General features: G+C 33.1%; 3 protein-coding genes across 4 annotated transcripts; 2 read left to right on the plus strand and 1 right to left on the minus strand.

Annotated features, from left to right (window-relative positions):
• The first annotated feature begins 6709 nt into the window (after positions 1–6709).
• Positions 6710–9295, plus strand: LOC111875989 (laccase-14). Of its 2 annotated transcripts, none has more exons than XM_042896724.2 (6): positions 6710–6887; positions 7001–7152; positions 7251–7495; positions 7622–7744; positions 7887–8825; positions 8970–9295. In XM_042896724.2, exons 1-6 carry the CDS (start codon positions 6801–6803, stop codon positions 9098–9100), a joined length of 1677 nt encoding a protein of 558 aa, XP_042752658.1. In that variant the 5' UTR covers positions 6710–6800; the 3' UTR covers positions 9101–9295. The 2 variants fall into 2 exon arrangements, with proteins under 2 accessions (XP_042752658.1, XP_023728277.1); XM_023872509.3 differs by having other exon boundaries at positions 7622–7750; positions 8970–9293.
• Positions 9296–9518: 223 nt separating this feature from the next.
• LOC111875987 (cytochrome P450 78A7) lies at positions 9519–13267 on the minus strand. Its single transcript, XM_023872507.3, has 2 exons — positions 11808–13267; positions 9519–10426 (listed from the first exon to the last, which is right to left on the minus strand). Exons 1-2 carry the CDS (start codon positions 12813–12815, stop codon positions 9788–9790), a joined length of 1647 nt encoding a protein of 548 aa, XP_023728275.1. The 5' UTR covers positions 12816–13267; the 3' UTR covers positions 9519–9787.
• A 3530-nt stretch (positions 13268–16797) lies between these two features.
• LOC128126909 (uncharacterized) lies at positions 16798–17224 on the plus strand. Its single transcript, XM_052765083.1, has 3 exons — positions 16798–16817; positions 16881–16988; positions 17086–17224. Exons 1-3 carry the CDS (start codon positions 16798–16800, stop codon positions 17222–17224), a joined length of 267 nt encoding a protein of 88 aa, XP_052621043.1.
• The last annotated feature ends 5383 nt before the right edge of the window (positions 17225–22607 follow it).

The following is a 22607-nucleotide window of genomic DNA, read 5'->3' on the forward strand; positions in this document are numbered from 1 at the left end:
TCAATTCATAAATCTTGAATGCTTGATATAGTAATCATCTAACTGATATAAAACAGTAAAAAGGGTTTTCATTCATAAAAACCAAATCTATTAGATTATTTGATCCACAAAACGCCAAAACGGTAAGAGAAACTGAATTCCCTCCAAGATTTTATTTGGTGGGCTCAAAGAAATATTCTGAAATCTCTTTTTCACTTCAGAATATTGTTGTTTCTGGTTTATCCTTTCAACATTAAACTTACCGTCTTACCCTTACATAAAATTTAAACGAAAACATACTTTTTTGGTGTTTGGTTTTTTGTTTCTTGATTGTTTATGTAAAAACATTGAGTTTTGGGTTTGGTGATTTTTCATCAACTGGAACTACATGAAGCATGTTTAATTTGACGACGTGTTTGTTCTGTCGGGTAAAACACATGTAAGAGGATATGTAACACCCAAAGTTTTGAAGGCCAAGAAAGAAAAGAAAACCCTAATTTTTAGGGGCGACTCGGCGAGTCCAAGGAAGAACTCGACGAGTTCGAGCGGGATCCGGGTCGAGGTGTAAGTGACCAACTCGGCGAGTCGGCCAAGTGGACTCGGCGAGTCTGGTCTGTGCGAGGAAAACCCTAAATTCGGGACTTGGAGCCTATTTAAACGTCTCATTCTCTCCCCTAGGGTTCCTTTACTGCCTCTCTCACCAGAATACGAACCCTAAGTCTCCATTGTTGTGCATTCAAGTTTCCAAGCCATTTTGGAGTGATTTGAAGGAAGAAGAAGAAGGGGGAAACATTGAAGCTTCAAGGATTGGCCTTGGATCTAAAGTTTGGGGAAACTTTCTGAGTTATTGAAGGTATTAAGTCGTTTGCCTCCTTTAGATCTATTTTGGTTGTGAGTTTTGGGGGCTTTTTAGCCATGATTAGCTACCCTTTTGAGTTAGAAGCCAGATCTGAAGTTGCTACTTCGGATCTAAGCCTATTATGGTCTTGAGAAGCATAAAGTTTCAGCCCTTGAGTTGATTATGGAGCCTCTTTGCTTTAAACCCTAGTTTATGGTGTATTTTGCCTAGATCTCCTTCTCTACACGTAAAGTTTGCAACTTTACGTGAGGAATAGGCTTGGGAAGGGTAGATCTACAGTTTGGAGTCCATGCATGACTCAAAAGTCCTCTGCATGTATAGAGATCTGAATGGACTCGGCGAGTCCTTTGAGTGGACTCGGCGAGTAGCATGAAGACGAGGAGGAACTCGACGAGTGGGATGAACAGCTCGTCGAGTCATATGAAGTTGGGCAGGAACTCGACGAGTTGGATGAACAACTTGGCGAGTCTATTGAAGGTTGTCTTGGACTCGGCGAGTCTGTTCTTGGACTCGGTGAGTCAGGTCGCGAAACCCCAAACCCTTCGAGTTGAGACTCGAATCAGTGAGTCGAATGGAGACTCGGTGAGTTGGACAGGTCAGGACTCGGAAATCGACAGACTCAACGAGTCATGGACTGACTCGGCGAGTCAAGTCGCAAAGAGAATGACTCTGAACATATGAACTCGGCGAGTCAATAGGGTGACTCGGTGAGTAGGGTTGACCTGGAAGGTTGACTTTGACCAGGACTTTGACTTTGACCAGAGTTGACTTGGTTGTCTTTCGGGGGTCAGTTAGACTCAGTGTTGCTTTGACATTGGTAGCTCGGGGAGCGAGTGGAGCAGGAGTTCAGAGAGTTGTCGGGCAGCAGCTAGTGGGTTCATCAGCCAGTTCAGCCAGTGCAGGTGAGTTTCCCTTTGTATGAATGGGTCTACGGCCACAATGCCGGCCCATGTAGTTATAAGTAGAAGACCCGGGGGTTAGCCCTAGGCACAGTATGCTAGTATGATATTCGGGACGAGGTTCAATGATAGAGGGCGGGTGCCCAAGGAATGGTTTATGTGATAGTTTATACTTGTTGTCTGTGTTATACTTGTATGTGCCTGGTAGGGAGGTGAGTGTGGGCGAGGTCCCGTATCTCACCAATAGCAGAGTGTGGATGGTGTTCCACATCTCAGTAGCAGTAGATCAGGGGCGAGGCTCAAAGCCAGGCGGGGCCTGGAGCGGAGGGGCCGTTGTAGCGGGCGAGGCCCAGGATAGCGGGCGTGGCCCAGTATGTGGTTATGCATGGTATGTGGTAGGGTGGGGAACTCACTAAGCTTCGTGCTTACGGTTTTTAGTTTTGGTTTCAGGTACTTCTGGTAGCGGAGGGAAGAGCTCGGGGTGATCGCATAACACACACCATAGTTTAAGACAGCCTGGGAATGTTTACTCTGATAACGAACATGTATTTTGGAAACTAATACTTTGTTTATGTTTTAAAATGATGAATTTGCTTAAAGTAATATTTTATTAAAAGAAATTTTTAGTCTTGAATTTTGGGACGTTACAGGATAAGCATAATAAGATTAGGAATCATACATGTTTTAGGACTTGTGGCATCTGATTCCTTTGCCTCATGTTGTTTTATATGGACAGATTCTTGGATCTGAGATATTCCTGCTCACAAATGAGGCTTAATATTTGATAACTTTTATAATTTTAGATAGAAACCAAAAAAAAAAAAAACAATCCATTTCCATTTGCAAGATTGAAAAAAAATATGAACCTAAAAAAGAAAGGAAGAGCCAAAAGGACACCTAAAAACTTTTAAACGACCAGGGGCATAACGGTCAATAAACGAGTTGCACTTTCCTTCTAGATTCATCATTTTTTTTAATTGAAAACAAGTATTGGTAATTGAAAATTTGCAACTTCCAAGAAAAAACAACAATGCATAATGCATAATGCATCATGTAGTTTGCTCGTCAATCATCAAAAAATAGCAATGAACTCTAGATACCTACAATTGTCACTTGCTCCTTTTGACATACTCGAATTTCTTCTCATCCTTTCCCTGGAATCATTTCCAACTAAGAAAAATGGCGTCAATTGAAGGTGGTGGTGGTAATGGGAAGCAACGCGTAGACGTATAACACCCAATAACGGTGAAGAAGACGGTGTTTGGGCGTTATAAGGCCCAAAAACGTCCCGGTGGGCGTTGCCCATACCCAACAGTCCTAGTGTCCCAATAGAGAAAATTTCTAGATCCGCCTTGTACGATATATTCTATTTTGGGTTATTTAAGAAATATGATGTCTTTTTTAATTGATATCTTTGGAAATTTACCTATAGTCCATACGTTTTATCGCTTTTGTGTTATCAAAGAGTATTTTGAACGGCGAAATTATAATATTTAATTGATGAAAAGAAGAAGCAAGCACAAATACAATATTGACTATATATGAAGAATTATTCAATACATTAAAATTTAAATTTATTAAAACGGTAAACTACGTACTACAGGAAAACCATGGGCAAGGCCCAAATTTGAAATATTGTGACTTAAACCAATTGGACCAATATAATTGACAAAATTAGAAAAGTAGTATGAAGTATGCAACTAGTCTTTTAGATTTTAGATAAAACCATTGAATCCAATTTGGTAAACATAGACATTTTCAGCGGATTGTTTTTGGACCAAATAATGAAAACATCAATATCGATCTTACATCACATTGTTATGATGTAATTTTTAACTTTTTAATTTTTGGAAAAAGTATTATTAAATAATCTAACCATCATTAAAATCAAATTAGGCATTGCTAGCGTATTAAACATTGAAAAAATTACATAAATGGTCCTTGTGGTTGATACAATTGATCAACTTTGGTCTTTATGACAAATTTTATGCGTAGACACTCCCTATGGTTTCAAAATCTTGCAAATATAGTCATTTTAATTAACGGTGTTAACTTTTTCAGTTATGTTCCTTTTGAAATGATCCATTTGTTCATGTCATAATTTATTATTTTTATTTAATTTATTTATATTTCTATGATTTATAATTTTTTTGACGTTTTGTTTGAATATATATTCTTGATGTTTCTTTTTAAATTTTTTCGCTTATATTTTTTGATATTTTGTTCGTATATTTTTTTATATGTTTTATTCGAATACGTTTATTAATATTTCTTTTGATTTTTTCCTTGAATAATTTCTTCTATTTTTTTTGACGTTTTGTTCAAATATATTTTTTGAAGATTTCATGGTCACTATAATCATAATTCGTATTTTAATTCACTTACAATCATATTTTTCTATTTTTTTTGTTCTTTTATTATATAAGGTTATATAATTATTATTTTTTTTAATTCAAATATATAACTATATAACACATATAAGGTTGTATAATTATTATTTTTGTAAAGCTTTTTATAAACATTTCTTTTAAATATATAAAAAAACATTGTTAAATGTGAATATGATTAATATAGATAAGTTAATCAGAACATATAGACTAATCGGAAAAAATGTCTAAAAGAAATAAATAACTCAAAATTACTAAAGTTAATTCCAATAGGAAATGACATGGGCGTTCTCGTCAAGACTACGAGACAGTCTTAGGTTAGCCTATATGTACATAATTTATATTAGTCATATCCACATTTAACAAAAAAAAAAATACATTTTTTTATTATAAAAAGCTTTACAAAAATAATAATTATACAACCTCATATGTGTTATATAGTTATAAAATAATACTTATAAAACCTTATATTTGAATTATAAAATAATACTTACTTTATATATTTGAATTATAAAATAATACTTATAAAACTTTATCAATATTAAAAGAACAAAAAAAAATATGATTGTAAATGAACTAAGTTAGAAATTATGATTACAGTGACTATAAAATCTTTAATAAATATAAACAAATAAAATGTAGAAAAAAACATTAAAAAATATATTCGACCAAAAAGTAAAAAAAAATAGAAGAAATTATTCAAACAAAAAATCAAAAGAAATACTAATAAATGTATTCGGAAAACATATTAAATATTTATATGAACAAAATATCAAAAAATGTAACCGGAAAAAATATAAAAAAAACATTAAACACTAGATTCAAACATAACGTCAAAAAAAAAATTTAAATCATAATAATATAAATAAATTAAATAAAAATACTAATAAATAATAGATGACGTTGTTGTTACATAAATGGTCCTCATGGCTGGAACAAAGTACATAAATGGTCTCAATGATAGGAAGGGAAAAATATGTTTTTTACAAGTGACTTAACTGAAAAAGTTAACATTGATAGCCAAAAAGATTGTCTATACACAAAACTTGTCATAAGGACCAAAGTTGATCAAATGTATCAATCACAAGGACCATTTATGTAATTTTGTCTTAAACATTAGAAAATTTAATAAATTTTTACATCAATATTATATTTTTCATTTAATTTAACAGATAGTTTCTAAAATTAACAAAATTATAAAGTTTGAGGGGATATCTCTTTAAAAAAATAAAAACAAAATTCATTACTCATTCAACCACAGATTCCCTGAACAACCAGAAGAGAAAATATATAAATGAATTACATCAAGTTAAATGACCCAATTAATTCCTACAATATCCACTCTTTTTTGGATAGTCAACTAAAAGTTCCACCTCAATAAATAATTTCATTAAACATTAAGGTGGTTTAATTATCCGATTTAGGTAACTAATGTTTTACATCAAAGTTGTTAAAATCACGAATTCGATCGTATAATCGTTCGATCCCACCTAAATAAATCGATTGTGATCATACGTGATTCATTTTAAGGTAAGATCTTTGAATCGATCATAAAATTGTAAGATCGTTACTATGTAATTTTGTTTTTTTAATTTCTAATATTTTGTTTTGAACTTACTAAGTACATAAAAATCTCTTTTGAATTGTTTATTATTAAATAATATATTGAAAGTATATTTGTCATGTTTTATATTGTTAACTAAATGGTTAGCTAATTAAAGAAATATATTTATTTTGTTTTAAAATAATTTTAATGGGTTCTTTTGATTCCGATTTGATTTTGCAAAACAGAACACCATTATATATCTTGACAATTAACCATTCATTTCAGATAACCTATGTTTTTCAGAATACAAAGAGTTTATATTTTGTTTAAAAAATATGTTAATTTTATTTGTATTCGGTTATATTTAGTAACTTAATAAAAAATGTATTAGTAAGAAGTTGGACGTTTATGTACAAATTTGTGAGTATCAATTATTTGTAAGAAGTTGGACGTTCATGTACATATTTGTGAGTATCAATTTTGCAAGTAGCTATATATAGTCTATATATTGACACGTTAGATTTGAACTTCATAAACTATTTATATGCTTGTTCAGCTGCGTATATGAGTAGTTACACAAAACACCATTAATGGACACATGAAAAAGTTTAAAAATATATTACGAACAAAAAAGGTGATAATTCGGTAAAGCATTACATAAAGGGGAAATATTAATGAAATAGATAAAACACAACAGAGGCGAAAGTTCCTTGATTGATAGATCGCGAGTAAAGGACAATCAGAAAGTAAAATCAGTATAATATTGAGTTGGTGAATTTTCAAATGATATTAGGATTTGTATTTGACTTTAAATGAAGTCAAGAACAATAAGGATATATAATTAGAAAAGTCAAAACATCGTAAAAGTCCAAATCAATATGCACGCAAGTTAGGTATTAACACGATAAGCTAAACGAGTTGGTAAAACTAGAAAAGCACATAATTTTCAAGGTTGATTTAGTCGAAGACCAGCCACCAGCAGACACTTTCTTAACGAGTACTATAAATATACATGAAAGAATCCATGCAAAGAGCATATACCCAATACAAAACTATCAACGTAATCAACTCCAATATTCATAGTACTCCCACAAACTTTTCCAAATACGTTTCGTTATACAAACACATCCATGAACATGCATGTTCTTTTCCTAGGGTTCTTATTGATTCTTGGTTTCATCCAATCACAAGCAGCTTTGGTTCGATATACCTTCGTGGTAAACTTTGGTTCCCTAGCTATGATCAGTCATATATATAGGGCATTTTGGTTTTCTTTCTTATGGAGTGAATTACTGCAAATAACTTATTATCATACTTTTTTGTTTTGCAGGTTCAAGAAACTAACTACACACGGCTATGCAGCACTAAAAAGATCTTGACAGTTAATGGACAATACCCTGGTCCGACCATTTCTGCTCGTAGAGGAGACACCGTTATCGTTGATGTTGTCAACCAAGCCTCCCAAAATATCACGATTCATTGGTACATGCATGTTTAATTATGTTACTAATTGCAAGTTGGTTTTATATGAATGATTTTTTGAATAATTAACATTATGAGTTGTATGTAATTGTATACAGGCATGGAGTGAAACTACCAAGATATCCATGGTCAGATGGGCCCGAGTTCATCACACAATGCCCAATTCAACCAGGTTCTCGTTTTAGCCAGAAGATTATCCTTTCCGATGAGGAAGGCACATTATGGTGGCACGCACACAGTGACTGGTCTCGAGCCACCGTACATGGTTTACTAGTCATCTCTCCCAAGATCGGAACTACTTTCCCGTTTCCTAAACCTCATGCAGAGGTTCCTGTCATCTTAGGTCTTTAATCTTTATCCCCAACTCTCCTTATATATGTATATAAATTAAATAATATGTCCTTCAATTTCTACGTTCGAATATTTCGTACGTAAAGCATATTGAATCAATATTTGAACATGCATGCAGGCGAGTGGTGGAAAAATGATATACAGACAGTGATGGAAGACTTCTTACGTAGCGGGGGTGATCCAGCTATCTCTGATGCTCTAACAATTAATGGTCAACCTGGAGATCAATACAATTGCTCTGGTCCAGGTTCTTCCTTCGATTCTCATCTTTCATTGTGCAAATTTCAAATTTGTGATTAGCTAAAAGTATATATTAGCAAGATGTATTTTCGGATAGAATAATAATACTTAAGGATTCGTAATATGTACTTGAATGTTTCCAGAAACAACCACAGTAAAAGTGGAACAAGGAAAGACTTACATGCTTCGAATGGTGAATGCCGCGATGAACAACATCATGTTCGTTGCAATTGCAAACCATCAAGTCACTGTCGTAGGAACTGATGGGGCCTACACCAAGCCGATGAAAACCAATTACGTGGCTATATCACCGGGACAAACCATAGACCTCTTGTTAGAAGCAAATCAACCCCGCAATCGCTATTATCTGGAAGCGAAGCTCTACAACAGCAACCCTCGAAGTCTCTTTGATAATACCACCACCACAGCCATCATCGAGTACATTAATGGGAACTACAACGCATCAGCTACACCTTTTTCACCTCTTCTTCCAACTTTTAACGACCGAAATGCATCTGCGAACTTTACTAGTAGCCTACGAAGTTTAGCAAGCAGTGCTCATCCAATTGACGTTCCACTTGAAATCACGAGAAAGCTACTCTATACCCTGTCGATTAACAGATTGCCTTGTGCTACGTGTGTGGGAAGGGATAACAGGTTTGCAGCAAGCATAAACAACATTACATTTGATACCCCAAGGACTTCGATTCTTGGAGCTTACTACCGTGGAATGAATGGTGTTTATGGCGACGACTTCCCTGATAATCCCCCTTTCATCTTCAACTACACATCGGATAGTTTGAATAATTCACTACAAACTCCAATGGATGGGACGGAGGTGAAAATTCTGAAATATAACGATACGGTGGAGCTTGTTTTCCAAGGAACAAATGTGGTTTCAGGGATAGATCATCCTATGCATTTGCATGGATATAGTTTCTATGTTGTTGGGTCTGGATTTGGTAACTTCGATAGACAACGAGATCCTCTCAATTATAACCTTGTTGATCCTCCTCTTCAGCAGACAATTGCTGTTCCTCAAAATGGCTGGACAGCCATTAGATTCCGCGCAAATAACCCTGGTAATTAGTCAATTTCCTTCTAGTTTTATAAATTGTTAGAAAAAAGAAAAAAGACAATTTCAAATTTCATTTCATTATATATTATTCTAATTAATCATGTTAACTAATATATTCATTTGATTATATACCTAAATTAATCTACAGGAGTTTGGTTCATGCATTGTCATTTCGAGCGTCATGTAAGTTGGGGGATGGAGATGGTATTCATAGTAAGGAATGGGAAGAGTGCAGACACAAGAATCTTGCCTCCACCACCGGATATGCCCAAGTGCTAGAAGACTTATTTATTTGTTGTCAAGATTATTATTTATCCCCAGTTTCTTTATCCTCTTTATTTATTTATTCTAAATAATAATCGGTGATATTCTTTAATTGTACGTTGTATATATATAATAAGTTGATTGATGAGGTAATTATCTATGTATTCATTATACGAATAAATAAAAGGTATTTACAAATTTATTGATGAATTTTTTGAGTAGTACTCGGTTCTTGAAATTGATTTTATACATTCATAGCGTAAATAATTATACTTTTTGTTCAGTTGTTCTTTGGGTTTGGTGTTTTTTGTTCAAGAAATTGGTCCTTTTTTTTTGTTTCTCATGTTTTTTGTACTTGAGAAAATAGTTTTGTCATGTTTTTCAAAGGTTGAACAATTAATTTCAGGTAAAATGAGGAATATAATCTCAGCTAATTACGATATATAAGCTAGTAATAAATACTCACTTTCACAATAAACTAACTAGTAAATACTTTCACAAATAAATATGTTACAAACCACATTATCGAAATCGGTAACTAATTTCGCCAATATTGACATACATGCATGATAAATAAAACAGAAAATTAAGTCAACCCTTTAATAACAAGAATGACATTTTTGCCCTCTCAATTCTTTATTTAGTTTCTTGTTTATCGTTGAAAAGAGAGTACTTTATTTTACGCGGACCCCTCACAAAAGCTTACATCATTTCAGAAGCTCCATTCCTTGGAATGACTTTTGCACATAGCGGTTGCTTCATTTCACATGAGAGCTTCAGCTCCTCAGTTAGGTCAACAGGACGACCCATGTCTTGAACCCACTCAAATTGATAAACCAACTTAGCCACCCACTCGCTAACCGTAACCATGCCAAGGTTCATGCCAGGGCAAACCCTACGGCCTGCTCCAAAAGGTGCCAGCCTAAGGTCATTACCCCTTACGTCGACATTAGAACCACCTGCAGAAATTAAAAACCTATCGGGCTCAAACGTGAAAGGGTGATCCCATACGTCAGAATTATGGGTGATTGACCACATGTTGACCATGGCAGTTGTGTTAGCTGGAATAACCATACCATTGCTAAGATGGACGTCTGATGTAGAAAGACGAGCCCATGATAGGAGAGGGCCAGGTGGGTGAAGACGGAGGGTCTCTTTAATAACAGCTTGAAGGTAGGGAAGCTTGGTTATATCTGCATAATCATTATTGGTGCTTTTGTTTCCCATAAAGCTGTCAATTTCAAATCGAAGCTTGGATTGAATGCCTTGATTTAGCGTTAATTCAGCCATGACCCATTCGGTTAGAAGAGCAATTGTATCAGTGCCTCGAAATACCATTTCCTAAATAAAAAATTCAAGTAGAGAGATGATAAATTGCTGTTCCAGAAAAAGCACATGATCTATTCAAATCAATGCCTTGTAGCTAGCACATGATAACCATAATATTTGGTAATATATAACATACAACTTCATCTTAATTAAAGTGGTGATATGTACTAGTAACTAGTTGATCAGTATGACAAACGACTGAGAAATGAGAATTATAACAAATTAATGTGTCTTCATTTATAATTAGTTAATTATATAGTTAATTACATTCAAGTACGTAAAAGATATATTCGATGTAAACAACTAAACATTAAATATGATGAAAACTATTTTTTTCTATAAAAATACGAAAAGTTTTAATATACAAAATATTTGTGGTACGTAACTAATTGATTGTGACGTACATAAATCTTTATTAACGGCAATATTTGGTCGGCAAAACGGATCTAGAAAATAATTTTTTATTAAATCTTTTACACATAAAAATGTTTCTATCGGAAGACATTCTCTTAAAGCTTAAAAAAGCATGATTTGTCTACGATAACCGAAACACACGTATATGACCGGGCCTTCAATATTTTTCTAGCGTTTTTTTTTTCCTTTTTCCCACGTAGAGGGTATACAAAATTAATTTATTATCTTCGTTGTTGGCAAACAACATGTAGTCTTATTTCAAAGGTCAACTAGAAAAAAGAACACCCATAACTTTCTAGCTTATAGTCTTGAAATCCACATACAATTAATAATTTAATAGAATGATCATAAATTCAGTTATATCCAAGTTAAACAATAAAGTCATTGCCAAATATGTAGTATTTTGTTTAAGTTTATACTTGGAAGATTTATGAAGATGATTTACATCCACAATTAATTGAATTAAATTTTATAGAGTTTAATGATTTTTATATCATCATTTCATTTTTCATATAATTTTAACATTTTCTCTGATAATTAATGCATTCAACTCTAAAAAAATATAAAGCTAGATCACTTATTTTGTAATGCTTTTCTAAATAAAAAGGTTTTTTTTTTTTTTGTATTAAAACTAATTAAGTTGTCATAAACCCCATATATATTAAACAATCAACATATCATATATATTTAATTATTAGAGTGTAAACTAGACAATCTATCTCTTTCAATTGTTCTGGTACTAAACAATGCATTACCAATATATATGTAGAAATTAAGACATTTATTTATAAAAGACCGGACACAACACGAAAAGATAAATTGCTTTTATGTAACAAAGGGCTTATATAGCAAAAATTAGGATTATAATAGTGTTTAGTGTTTTGGTCTTTCTACAAAAATAGTTTTATGCATGTAATTCCAAGGAATTCCATTCTAACGAATTGAACCTATGTATATATAAAAAGGAAGAGATACTAACCCATAGAATGGCCACCATATCATCCTCACTAAGGTTGTCTTGGCCATCTAAAGAGAGCAAAACATCAACGAAGTCTGAATCGTCTAGGAGATTCACTGAGCCTCTGAGTTTGTGTTCATTTATTATCTTCTTGATGAATTTCTTGACCTGGGGAACAAGAGCCATGCATCGTTCCTTGATGTGAAATGGGTCATAAAAGTAGTTCAACCAAGGCAAATGATCAGACCAGTTGAATGCACCTAAAAGCTCAAATCCTTCTCTTACCATCTCCTGTAGCTCCATTGATTCATCAACATCCCCAACTTTGTTGTAGCTTTTGCCAAAAACAATTTCCATTATGTTGTTCAAAGAAGCAGCTTGCAAGTGCTTTCTTAATACAACAAATCCATGCAACGATTGTTCCGTAGTAATATCATTTAGCATGGAGGTGCATTCCAGGCTGCGTGCAGGTTCATGGGCGGAAATTTTCCTGGGAGCAAAGAGATGAGATGAGGCAATTTTTCTCAAGAGCCTCCAGTAGGTTCCATTGGGTGCAAACCCAATAGCTCTGTTAAACATAAGTAACCTCGCCGACTGCTTAATAGGACGGTTGGCAAAGTGTTGGGAGGTCAAGATTTCACGAGCGGTTTGTGGGTCTGAGGCTACCACAGTAGGGGTGGACCCTAAGCTGATAGCCATGAGCTGGGATGCTGCTTGGCTAGTTTGAGCCATGGATGCAAGGGTTCGATGAGGCAAGCCATGAGCCAAACCAAGCAAGCTGCCAAAGATTGGAAGTCCTTTGGGACTTGGAATGGAAACAAAGCCAATACAGTTGCGGCCCCTTTTCCATGCTGGACCTCCAGGACATGACAAAGTCCACGTCAGAACTCCAAGCGTTATAAATGTTATTACAGCATACAATAGTAGTGTACTGGTGTTCAAGTTATAAGATTCAAACATGGCAAGGAGAGTATTACCCCTCAAACTGATCATGTCTTCATGAAGAAAAGAGCTTATGGTCGTTGCCATGAAGAATGGGAGGAAGTGTGTATGGAAGTTCAGGTTTTGTGGTATGGGATGATGTTCGATAGAATGATGGTTGTTTAAATAGAAGCATGTTGTGAATTAGGAAGCAATATTATTGTTAATTTTGAGAAGTACTATAAGATTTCCTAGATTATCTAAAAAGCTAGTGAGCAACCCATTGTGCTTTCGTGGGTATTACTTCTTAAGAAAGTTATATACCAATAAATGTGGATCCAATCAAAACCTTGATTTCATGGCCACGTAAATTATTTTTTATTAATTAGTAAATTGGGTACTTAATATCATGTACCACAAAGATTTCACTTAGAAAAAAACAAATATATACTGGTCTAGGAAAAAGCACCGTAAACACCAAATCATACCTGCTGTTTGTTAATAAAGTCTTGCTTGTTAGGAAAAAAAAAAAAAAAACAAATCGTATCAAAACACTGCAAAATGAAAAAATAAATCCCAATCCAGGCTTCCACACTTCAAATGTCATTCTCAAAAATGAATAAGCTTAAAATGTGTATTGCTATTCCGACCAATATATATATATATATATATATATATATATATATATATATATATATATATATATATATATATATATATATATATATATATATATATTCAAATGAAAACAATTTTTATTTGAAGAACAAATGAGAACAAAATTGTCTCTAAGGTGACAATTTTGTGAGTAACTCAAAATGGAGATGCAAGGATGATGGATTAAAAAAGACACCGGGGTATTATACTAAATACTCACCCAACTCCCACCCGTTATACCTGTTTTGTTTATGTCGTCTCATTTTCACGTCGGACCACCACGAGACCATCGGACCTCCGACGAACCACCCGGTTTCCGATTTCATCCAAACGACAAGGAACTCATCGTTCACTATATTAGCCATAAGTCCCAATTGACAACATAATTCGTTGGTTTTTCTCGGAGCATATGAGAATCCCTAAATCATCATGAGTTTGCTATCACTTCATCTAGATCAGAGTACAAAGATCGATTGAACCATGTATGTTTATTACTTGATGAAATGGTTTAATTTTGTTCGAATTAAGGATAAAACTATAATGAATTGGTTTGATTTATTCAGATTTTTCTTAACTGGTTCGTATTGTTATTGTTGTTTCATTACTCTTTCATTTGAGGTAATTACCTTCTATCTCGTTTCAGTTAATCTCGTAGACATTGTGACATCTTATAGATTTTTTATGAACACCAAGTGTTCGATGAAATACCTCAATGAAAAAACCTCAACAAATAAATCAAGAACAAGGTGGTGTATTTATTGTTGTAGTCGGTATGTGCTTGTCGATGGCTTTTTTCTGAAATAGCATCATTTTGATGTCTTTGTTTAATTTGTCTCTGTTTTTTTACTTTTTTTATTGGACTTTATTTCCCTAAACATTTTTAATAACTTGAATGTTTGGTTGTTGAGATTATAAACTAGATTTTATAATCTTGCATAGTTTCCCCAAACATATTTTGCTGTCTTTGTTTAATTTGCCTCTACATAGGACTCATTTTTCCTTCCAAGAGGTGACTTAAAGAGCTTAATGGTTAAGTTGGCAACTTAACCCTAATAAGTGTAAAAGTGGTATTTTATGTTAAAATCCTTAACTTTGAACCCTCCTTAAGCCAAACATTAAGACCCTTAGGTTAAATTGAATTCCACATTTTAAAAGCCTAATAAGTAACCAACTATCATATAAAAAGTGATAAACTTAAGGCTTAACCATTAAGCCCTTAATAGAACACCAAAAGTGATTATAAAGCTATTATGATCAATTTTCCAAAATCTGTCCTCCAACTTCTAAAATTCGTGCAAGTAAATAAGAATACCTAAAAATCATGAGACTTAGTTTTCTATAGATCTTAGTGTGTCTACTTTCTTCAAACTTTCAATCACATTTCAAAATTCCAAATCCTTGAGGGGCAAGATTGGCAATTTTCTCAGGATGGTCCATGTTGTCACCAATTTCATTTTCGCATTCTTGATTCAATAATTATTTTTTCCACTTTAATCATATGTGATTAAATACATTTAATCAGATGTGACTATGTTTTTCTAATCACATATGATTTTATTTGGAGAAAACGAGTCTTGTCTATATAAATCACACATGATTAGCTACATACAATCACATGTGATTATATACATGATAACAAATATTGAATCAAGAACGCGAAAACAAATCTTTATCCACATTAATCATATATGATTTAATATATCTAATCACATGTAATTATATGAATCTAATCATATATAATTTATGTGGACACAATTCATTTTTGCTTTGTTGATTCAATAGTTGTTCTCATGTATTTTATCACATGCGATTATATGTATAATCACATGTGATTAAGTACAGGAGCACAACTATTGAATCGAGAAAGCAAAAATGAATTTTGTCCACCTCAAATCATATGTGATTATATACATATAATCACATATGATTAAATACACAAAAGCAATTATTCAATCAAAACCAAAAAAATAAATATTGTCTACATAAATCATATTTGATTAAATACATATAATCACATGTTATATATATATATATATATATATATATATATATATATATATATATATATATATATATATATATATATATATATAATCACATATGATTTATATTGACAAAAAATGATGTCTATATAAATCATATGTGATTAGATACATATAATCACATACGATTATATACACAAGAACAACTATTGAATCGAAAACATGAAGATAAATATTATCCGCATATATCATATGTGATTAAATGTATATAATCACATGTGATTATATGTATCTAATCACATAGAATTTATGTGGAAAATATTCTTTTTTGTATTCTCGGTCCAGTTGTTGTTCTTGTATATTTAATTACATGAGATTATATATATCTAATCAGATGTGATTTATATGGACTATATTTGTTTTTGCATTCTCATTCAATAGTTGTTCTTGTACATTTAGTCACATATGATTTATGTACACAATATTTATTTTCGCATTTTCGATTCAATTTTTCTTTTTCCACATTAATCATATGTGATTAAATAGATACAATCATATATGATTTAGTATATGAGAAAAAAATATTAAATCAAAAATGTGAAAACAAATATTATCAATATTAATCATATTTGATTTGATACATATATTCACATATGATTACTAGCTATTGAATCCAGAAAGAAATAACGAATTTTGTCTACACAAATCATATGTGATTCGGTACATATAATCACTTGTGATTATATGTATTTAATCACATATGATTTATGTGGACAATATTCATTTTTGTCTTCTTAATTCAATAGTTGGTCTCATGTATTTAATCACATATAATTTATATGTAAAAGAATTGTTTCTACATTCTTGATTCAATAAATCATAAGTGATGAAATATATACATATATATATATATATATATATATATATATATATATATATATATATATATATATATATATATATGTATGTATGTATATATATAATCACATGTAATTATATACATGAGAACAACTATTGAATCAAGAACATTAAAACAAATTTGTGTCCACATTAACCATATGTGAGTAAATAATTATAATCATATGTGATTAAATATATGAGAAAATTTATTAAAACGAAACTCAAAAATGAATATTATTCATATAAATCATATGTGATTGGATACATATAATCACATATGATTATATGTATCTAATCATATATGATTAAACTTGACAAAAAAATTATTATTGAATCGAGAACGTGATAATGACATATATGATTAAATATATCTAATCACAGTTGATTAAATATATCTAATCACGTGTGATTATATGTATATAATCATATGATTTATATGGACAAAAAGAATATTTTCCATATAAATCATATGTGATTAGATAAACATAATCATATGTGATTATATAAACATAATCACGTGTGGTGGTGATGGGCAGTGGTGGTGTGTAGTGATGTTCGGTGGTGGTAGGTGGTAGGTAGTGGTGGTGGTGGAGGGTGGTAGGGGGTGACATGTGTGGGTGGTGGGTGATGGTAGGGATGGTGATTATAGTGGGTGGAAGGTGGAGGTGGCGTGTGGTGGTGATGGGTGGTGGAGACGGGTGATGGTGATAAGTAGTGCTGGTGGTGGTGGTGGCGGGTGGTGGTGATGTATGGAGGTTTTAGTGGGTGATGGGTGGGGTAGTGGTGGCGGGTGGTTGTGATAGATGATAAAAGTGGGTGGTGGTCGATGGTTTTGGTAGGTGGTGGGTGGGGATGATGGTGGCGAGTGGTGGTGATGGGTGGTGGTGGTCGGTGGCGATAGGGTGGTCAGTGGTGGGGGCGGGTGGTAGTGGTGATGATGGGTGGTGGTGGGGAGTGGTGGTGAAGGGTGGTGGGTAGTGGTTTGTGATGGGTTATGGGCATAACTACATCCTATGTGATCATGCAACCCTAATTGCTTTGGATCTAGTTTTTCGCTAGTTGAACATGCAATTGAATACTAACGCAATAAACCCTAGATCTAGCATACAATTTTCGAAAATCATATAACAAAAGGGTTTTGATGATTATCGTACTTGTTATGTAGTAATAACAAGAGCTCCTTGTTGATCCTTGGCTCTTGAAAGCTTAGTGCCTCAAATGTTGCACCTCTAATGGTTCACAAAAACCAGTAGCAAAACGAAGAGAGGTTAGAAGAGGAATGCACTAAGAATTTCGGCTAGGGTTCTCTGTATGCAATAATTGGCCCAAAATCCCAAGTCTAGGGGTTCCTTGTATAGCTAAGAGTTGCTAGGGTTTCTGTAGGAAACCTTAATTTCCTGCTTAAGGCTTAAGCAACCAATGGACCTCCTACTAAGAAGCCTTGGACAAAATCTATAGGGCTTTCTTATAGAATTTCTTCTACTCCCAATTAAGGAGTCCATCAGCTCAGCTTCACAACTATTAATGATTTGCAAAACAGCCCCTCTTCTTTAATAAGTTCATTTAATCTAAAAATTAATTCCAAATTTATTTCTGATTAAATACTAATTAAATAACATGATTACTAATTAATATATTATTTTCACAATACATTAATAATTCAATTTATTATTCCAAATAATAAATTCAACCTTTTTCTCTAAAAGTCATCATGTCAAGTTGCTAAGGTGAAGGCAACACCCTCTTCTTTAATCAGTTCCTTTAATCCCAAAATTAATTCTAAATTTATTTTTGATTAAATACTAATTAAATAACATGATTACTAATTAATATATTATTGTCATAATACATTAATAAATCAATTTATTATTCCAAATAATAAATTCAACCATTTTCTCCAAAAGTCATCCTATCAAGTTGCTAAGGTGAAGGCAACCCAAAAGGACCATGCTACTATCAAATCAAGTACATACCAATTATAGTTATGGGCTTAAATACCTAATCCAACAATCTCCCACTTGGATAAGTCTAATAACTATAACTGCAAATATGACTTCAAAATTTGGCCAGCAATCATAGCTTTCAAAAGTCGTTGTCGAACTCTAACCCAGTCAGTTGTGTGTCCTTAAGATAAGGGATCATATAATCCTCCGTTTTGCAAGATATCATGTGGACAAAGACATGGAACATAATCATTCTCATTTTCCAACTGTTTGTTTCCCGATTTTTGATTTGTATGATGAAGAACTTAATTGAACACATCAATTCAGTCCTGATCGGGCCCGACACATAAGTCAACACAAAATCATCGAGGGGCCAAGATATCACTTTTACTTCTTAGGATAAAAGGAACGGATAAACTTTGACTTATAAGCTTGTACTATTTACTCATCAAATCGTACACGATAATACGTTTTATAACATCAAGTTACTGATGCGTTTACGGATGATCAATGCACAACCAACTCGTAAACAACAACTCATATATATCGGTTTAAAGATTATACGATATTATCATCTCATAATTACTCGTGATAAATTCCATGAAGTAATTCTATGAGCGTAGGTTTAATCCAATACTCAAATCTCCATTTCAGGAGTACTCATGAACGTTGCAGCAAACAATTGCTATGTCTAAACACTTAGACAATATACAAGCCAATTCATGACAGTATTAATTCACTACTTACTTCCAAAGTGTGATCGACTGTGGATAATTTGAATAATCCAATTATTCTGGAAGTAAAACATGCAAAGTTGAAACACAAAATAAACAATTAACAAAATATAGTAAACAATACTCATAAATAAATCTCCATTAATTAATCATCAAATTTCAATTTCATTTACATTGTTAAAAGTTTCTAAAATATCTATCGAATCACTAAAACTAATATCGTCCTTTAGACCAATGCTCCTCGCATGCTGAACGTGCTTAATTCTACTCAGACCCTTTGTGAGGGGATCTGCATGATTCTCTTGTGACAATACTCTTTTGACGACAAGTAGTCCTTCTTCTACCCGATGTCTAATGAAGTGGTATTTTCTGTCGATATGCCTGGATCTTTCATGATCCCTTAGTTCCTTGGTTAAGGCTGTTGGGTTTTATACAAACAATCCTATGTGTGCATGCAATCCTAATTTGGATCTATGTTTTCACTATTAGACATACAACTTTATGAACACAAAAAGAAACCCAGCATGCATCTATTACTTTCGAAATTCACAAACAAGAAGATTAGAATACATACCTTTGTTGCTATATAGTAATAACAACTAAATCTTGAAGTTCATTTGCTCTTGAGAACAAGTACCACAAATGTAGTACCTCTAATGGCTCACAAACATACTAGAGTGGAGGTATGAATATAAGAGAGAGGAGAGAGGGTGGCTTGCTCTAGAAATCGTCTCTTCTAGGGTTTCTCAAGGGTTGGACAAAATCTAGAGCCTAGGGGGTCTATTCATACTTGAGGCTAGCTAGGGTTTCAAGGTGGACACCTTAATCCTTTTGCTTAGGGACTAAGCAAGTCCATGGACCTCCCTTCCTTAGGCCTTGGACGAAAACTCCTAGATCCTTCTAGGATTTTCGGCCCATCCCTAATAAGGGTGATCCAATGGCCCAATGGCTCAACTATCGAATGATTACAAAACAACCCATGTACTTTTAATCAGTTCCTTTAATCCCCAAATTAATTCCAAATTAATTTCTGATTGAATACTAATTAATAATATGATGCCTAATTAATATATTATTTTTATAATATATTAATAAATCATATTTATGCCTCAATTTATTATTATTAATAATAAAATCAGCCTTTCTCCTTAATAGTCATCCCGTCTAGTCACCAGTGTGAAGGCAACCCAAAAAGACCATGCTACAATCGATTCAAGTACATACCAAATATACTTATGGGCTTAAACACCTAATCCAACAGTCTCCCACTTGGATAAGTCTAATAACTATAATTGCACGTACGACTTCAAAATCCAATTAGCAATTATAGCTCTCAAGAGCTGTTGTTGAATTATGACACATCCTTTAGATAAGGGATCCTATATTCCTCCATTCTAGATATCGTATTGACATGAGGCATGGATTATAATCATTCTCTCTTTGTATGTGTTGTTTGCCAATTTCCGATTTATGACGACTGACTAATTGAACAGATCAAATCAGTCCAGGCTTGGCCAAGCGCTTTGGGGTGTCATCACTAAATCATCGAGGGGCCCAAAAAATATCGCTTTTATCCCTATTAAAGTAAAAGGAACGGATAAACTTCGACTCAAATGCTCGCTTGTACTTACTCATCAAATCACACACAACAATATGTTTTATAACACCAAGTTACTGGTGCGTTTACACATGTCAATGTGCAACCGACTTGTAAACTACAGCTCACATGTCTCCGTTTCAAGAATATAAGATATTATCGTCTCACAATCACCCGTGATAAAATCCATGAAGTGATTCACGTGAGCGCGGGTTTAATCCAATACTCAAATCTTATTTCATGAGCACTCATGAACACTGCAACAAACTTTTTCTATGTCTAAAACGCTTCAGAAAATCTATAGTCGGATTCATGACAGTCTTGCCTCAATACCTACTTCCAAAGTATGATCGACTGTGGATGGTTTGAATAATATTATTATTCAGGAAGTCAAAACATGCAAAGTGAAACACAAGAATAATCGAATCCAATATAGCCTCAACACTTTGAGTATAAATAAAACACCTTTTATTTAATCACCATATTGATTACACATTAATCATTGTATAATGTTTCGGATAATCAATTTAATACTTGAATTGAAAAACAATAGTCATCCCATGCTCCAAGCATGCACACCATGTTTACCTATGGTCCTTACTTTGTGAAATATATCAATTGAACACATTTCCAATGATGCTCATTTCACAATTACCCATCCTTATCACAAGTGTAAGAATACCAAATTCTTGCGATGTGTTAGATTCTAACATTTTACGCAATGATCCTTTTGTAATGACATAGCACCAAACTCACCAAGACTTTGCCAATGATATTGCAACGTGCTCTATTAGAGATTGTTACAGACAACTCCATAGACATGAAGTCTCAAATTCAAAGTACATTCCTTTGAACATCCTTCTTGCATAAAAATTTCTAATCTACATACATCGTTAATATCCAACTCCCATTATGGAAACATTTCCATAATTTCCATATGACAACACATTCTAAATAGAATCCTATCTATTCATAATAATGCCAATATGGTCCATTCATTACTATACTTCCAACTGCCCACAAGTGATCAATCATTGTTGAACCTTAGATTGTACTTGACAGTTGTTTAATTATTTTAGTCATATCCGGTTCTGGTCCTTTTTCCCTCTTAATTCCCTAGGCATTTGCAACATCAGAACGATCGAATATTACAACACATGTAATCGATCCTATACCCGAAGAATATGGGATACGATACATAATGTCTTACATGCAGACATGATACTTTACCAGTCTCTTGCTATAATATTGTTATATATATATATATATATATATATATATATATATATATATATATATATATATATATATAGAATTTCCTTATGTTAAATCTTTTCAACATAACATTCATATATGTCCTTTGAGTAAATTTGATTAAAATTTCTCAATGTAAGCTTTTAGATTTGAAATGAAGTATAAGTTCCTCTCCCTTAATTATAGAAAAGAAAAACTTTTCAAACTCTACAACTTTGCGAATTGAAACTTTTATTTTCTATACTTAACATTGCTAACTTGCAACATAATAATCATGTTCCCACTAACATGATAATTATCTCTTTACCAGCATAACACTTATGCTCCCACTAGCTTTGACATGTACTCAGAAATCAGCTTGATTTCAAGAAATCAATACTTATTGACTTTCATTACCAAAGTTCATATTTCTGATACGAGATGCTTTGATAAGACTTTATCTAAGCTTCTTAAACTCATACACCTTTAGAAAACTCATATGTGTGTCTATACGATTTCAGAACTTACAGCAACAAGTCTAAAATGTTCAAACTATTTTCCATTTCTCACAATTCAAACTATGAAGAGGGATGAGATAATCATAATCGAATTCGAGAATGAAAATATCACAATCACTATCTCTTTAAAATCATCCTAGTGAAAGCATTTCCTCACAATCATTTTCATGAAGTGGAGAGAAACCTTATGACACTTAGATTTTTGGTGTATGTGTTCCTCTCCATATGAATTTGTCATAACCATAATCACAAGACAATGTTTCTGTCAAATCCAAAATCTTATGGACTGAACTTGTTCAATCTTAATTTCTTGCCACCTGGTAGCATAAGGGCCTA

This window comes from Lactuca sativa, chromosome 1, assembly GCF_002870075.4.
Source record: "Lactuca sativa cultivar Salinas chromosome 1, Lsat_Salinas_v11, whole genome shotgun sequence".
Taxonomy (NCBI): domain Eukaryota; kingdom Viridiplantae; phylum Streptophyta; class Magnoliopsida; order Asterales; family Asteraceae; genus Lactuca; species Lactuca sativa.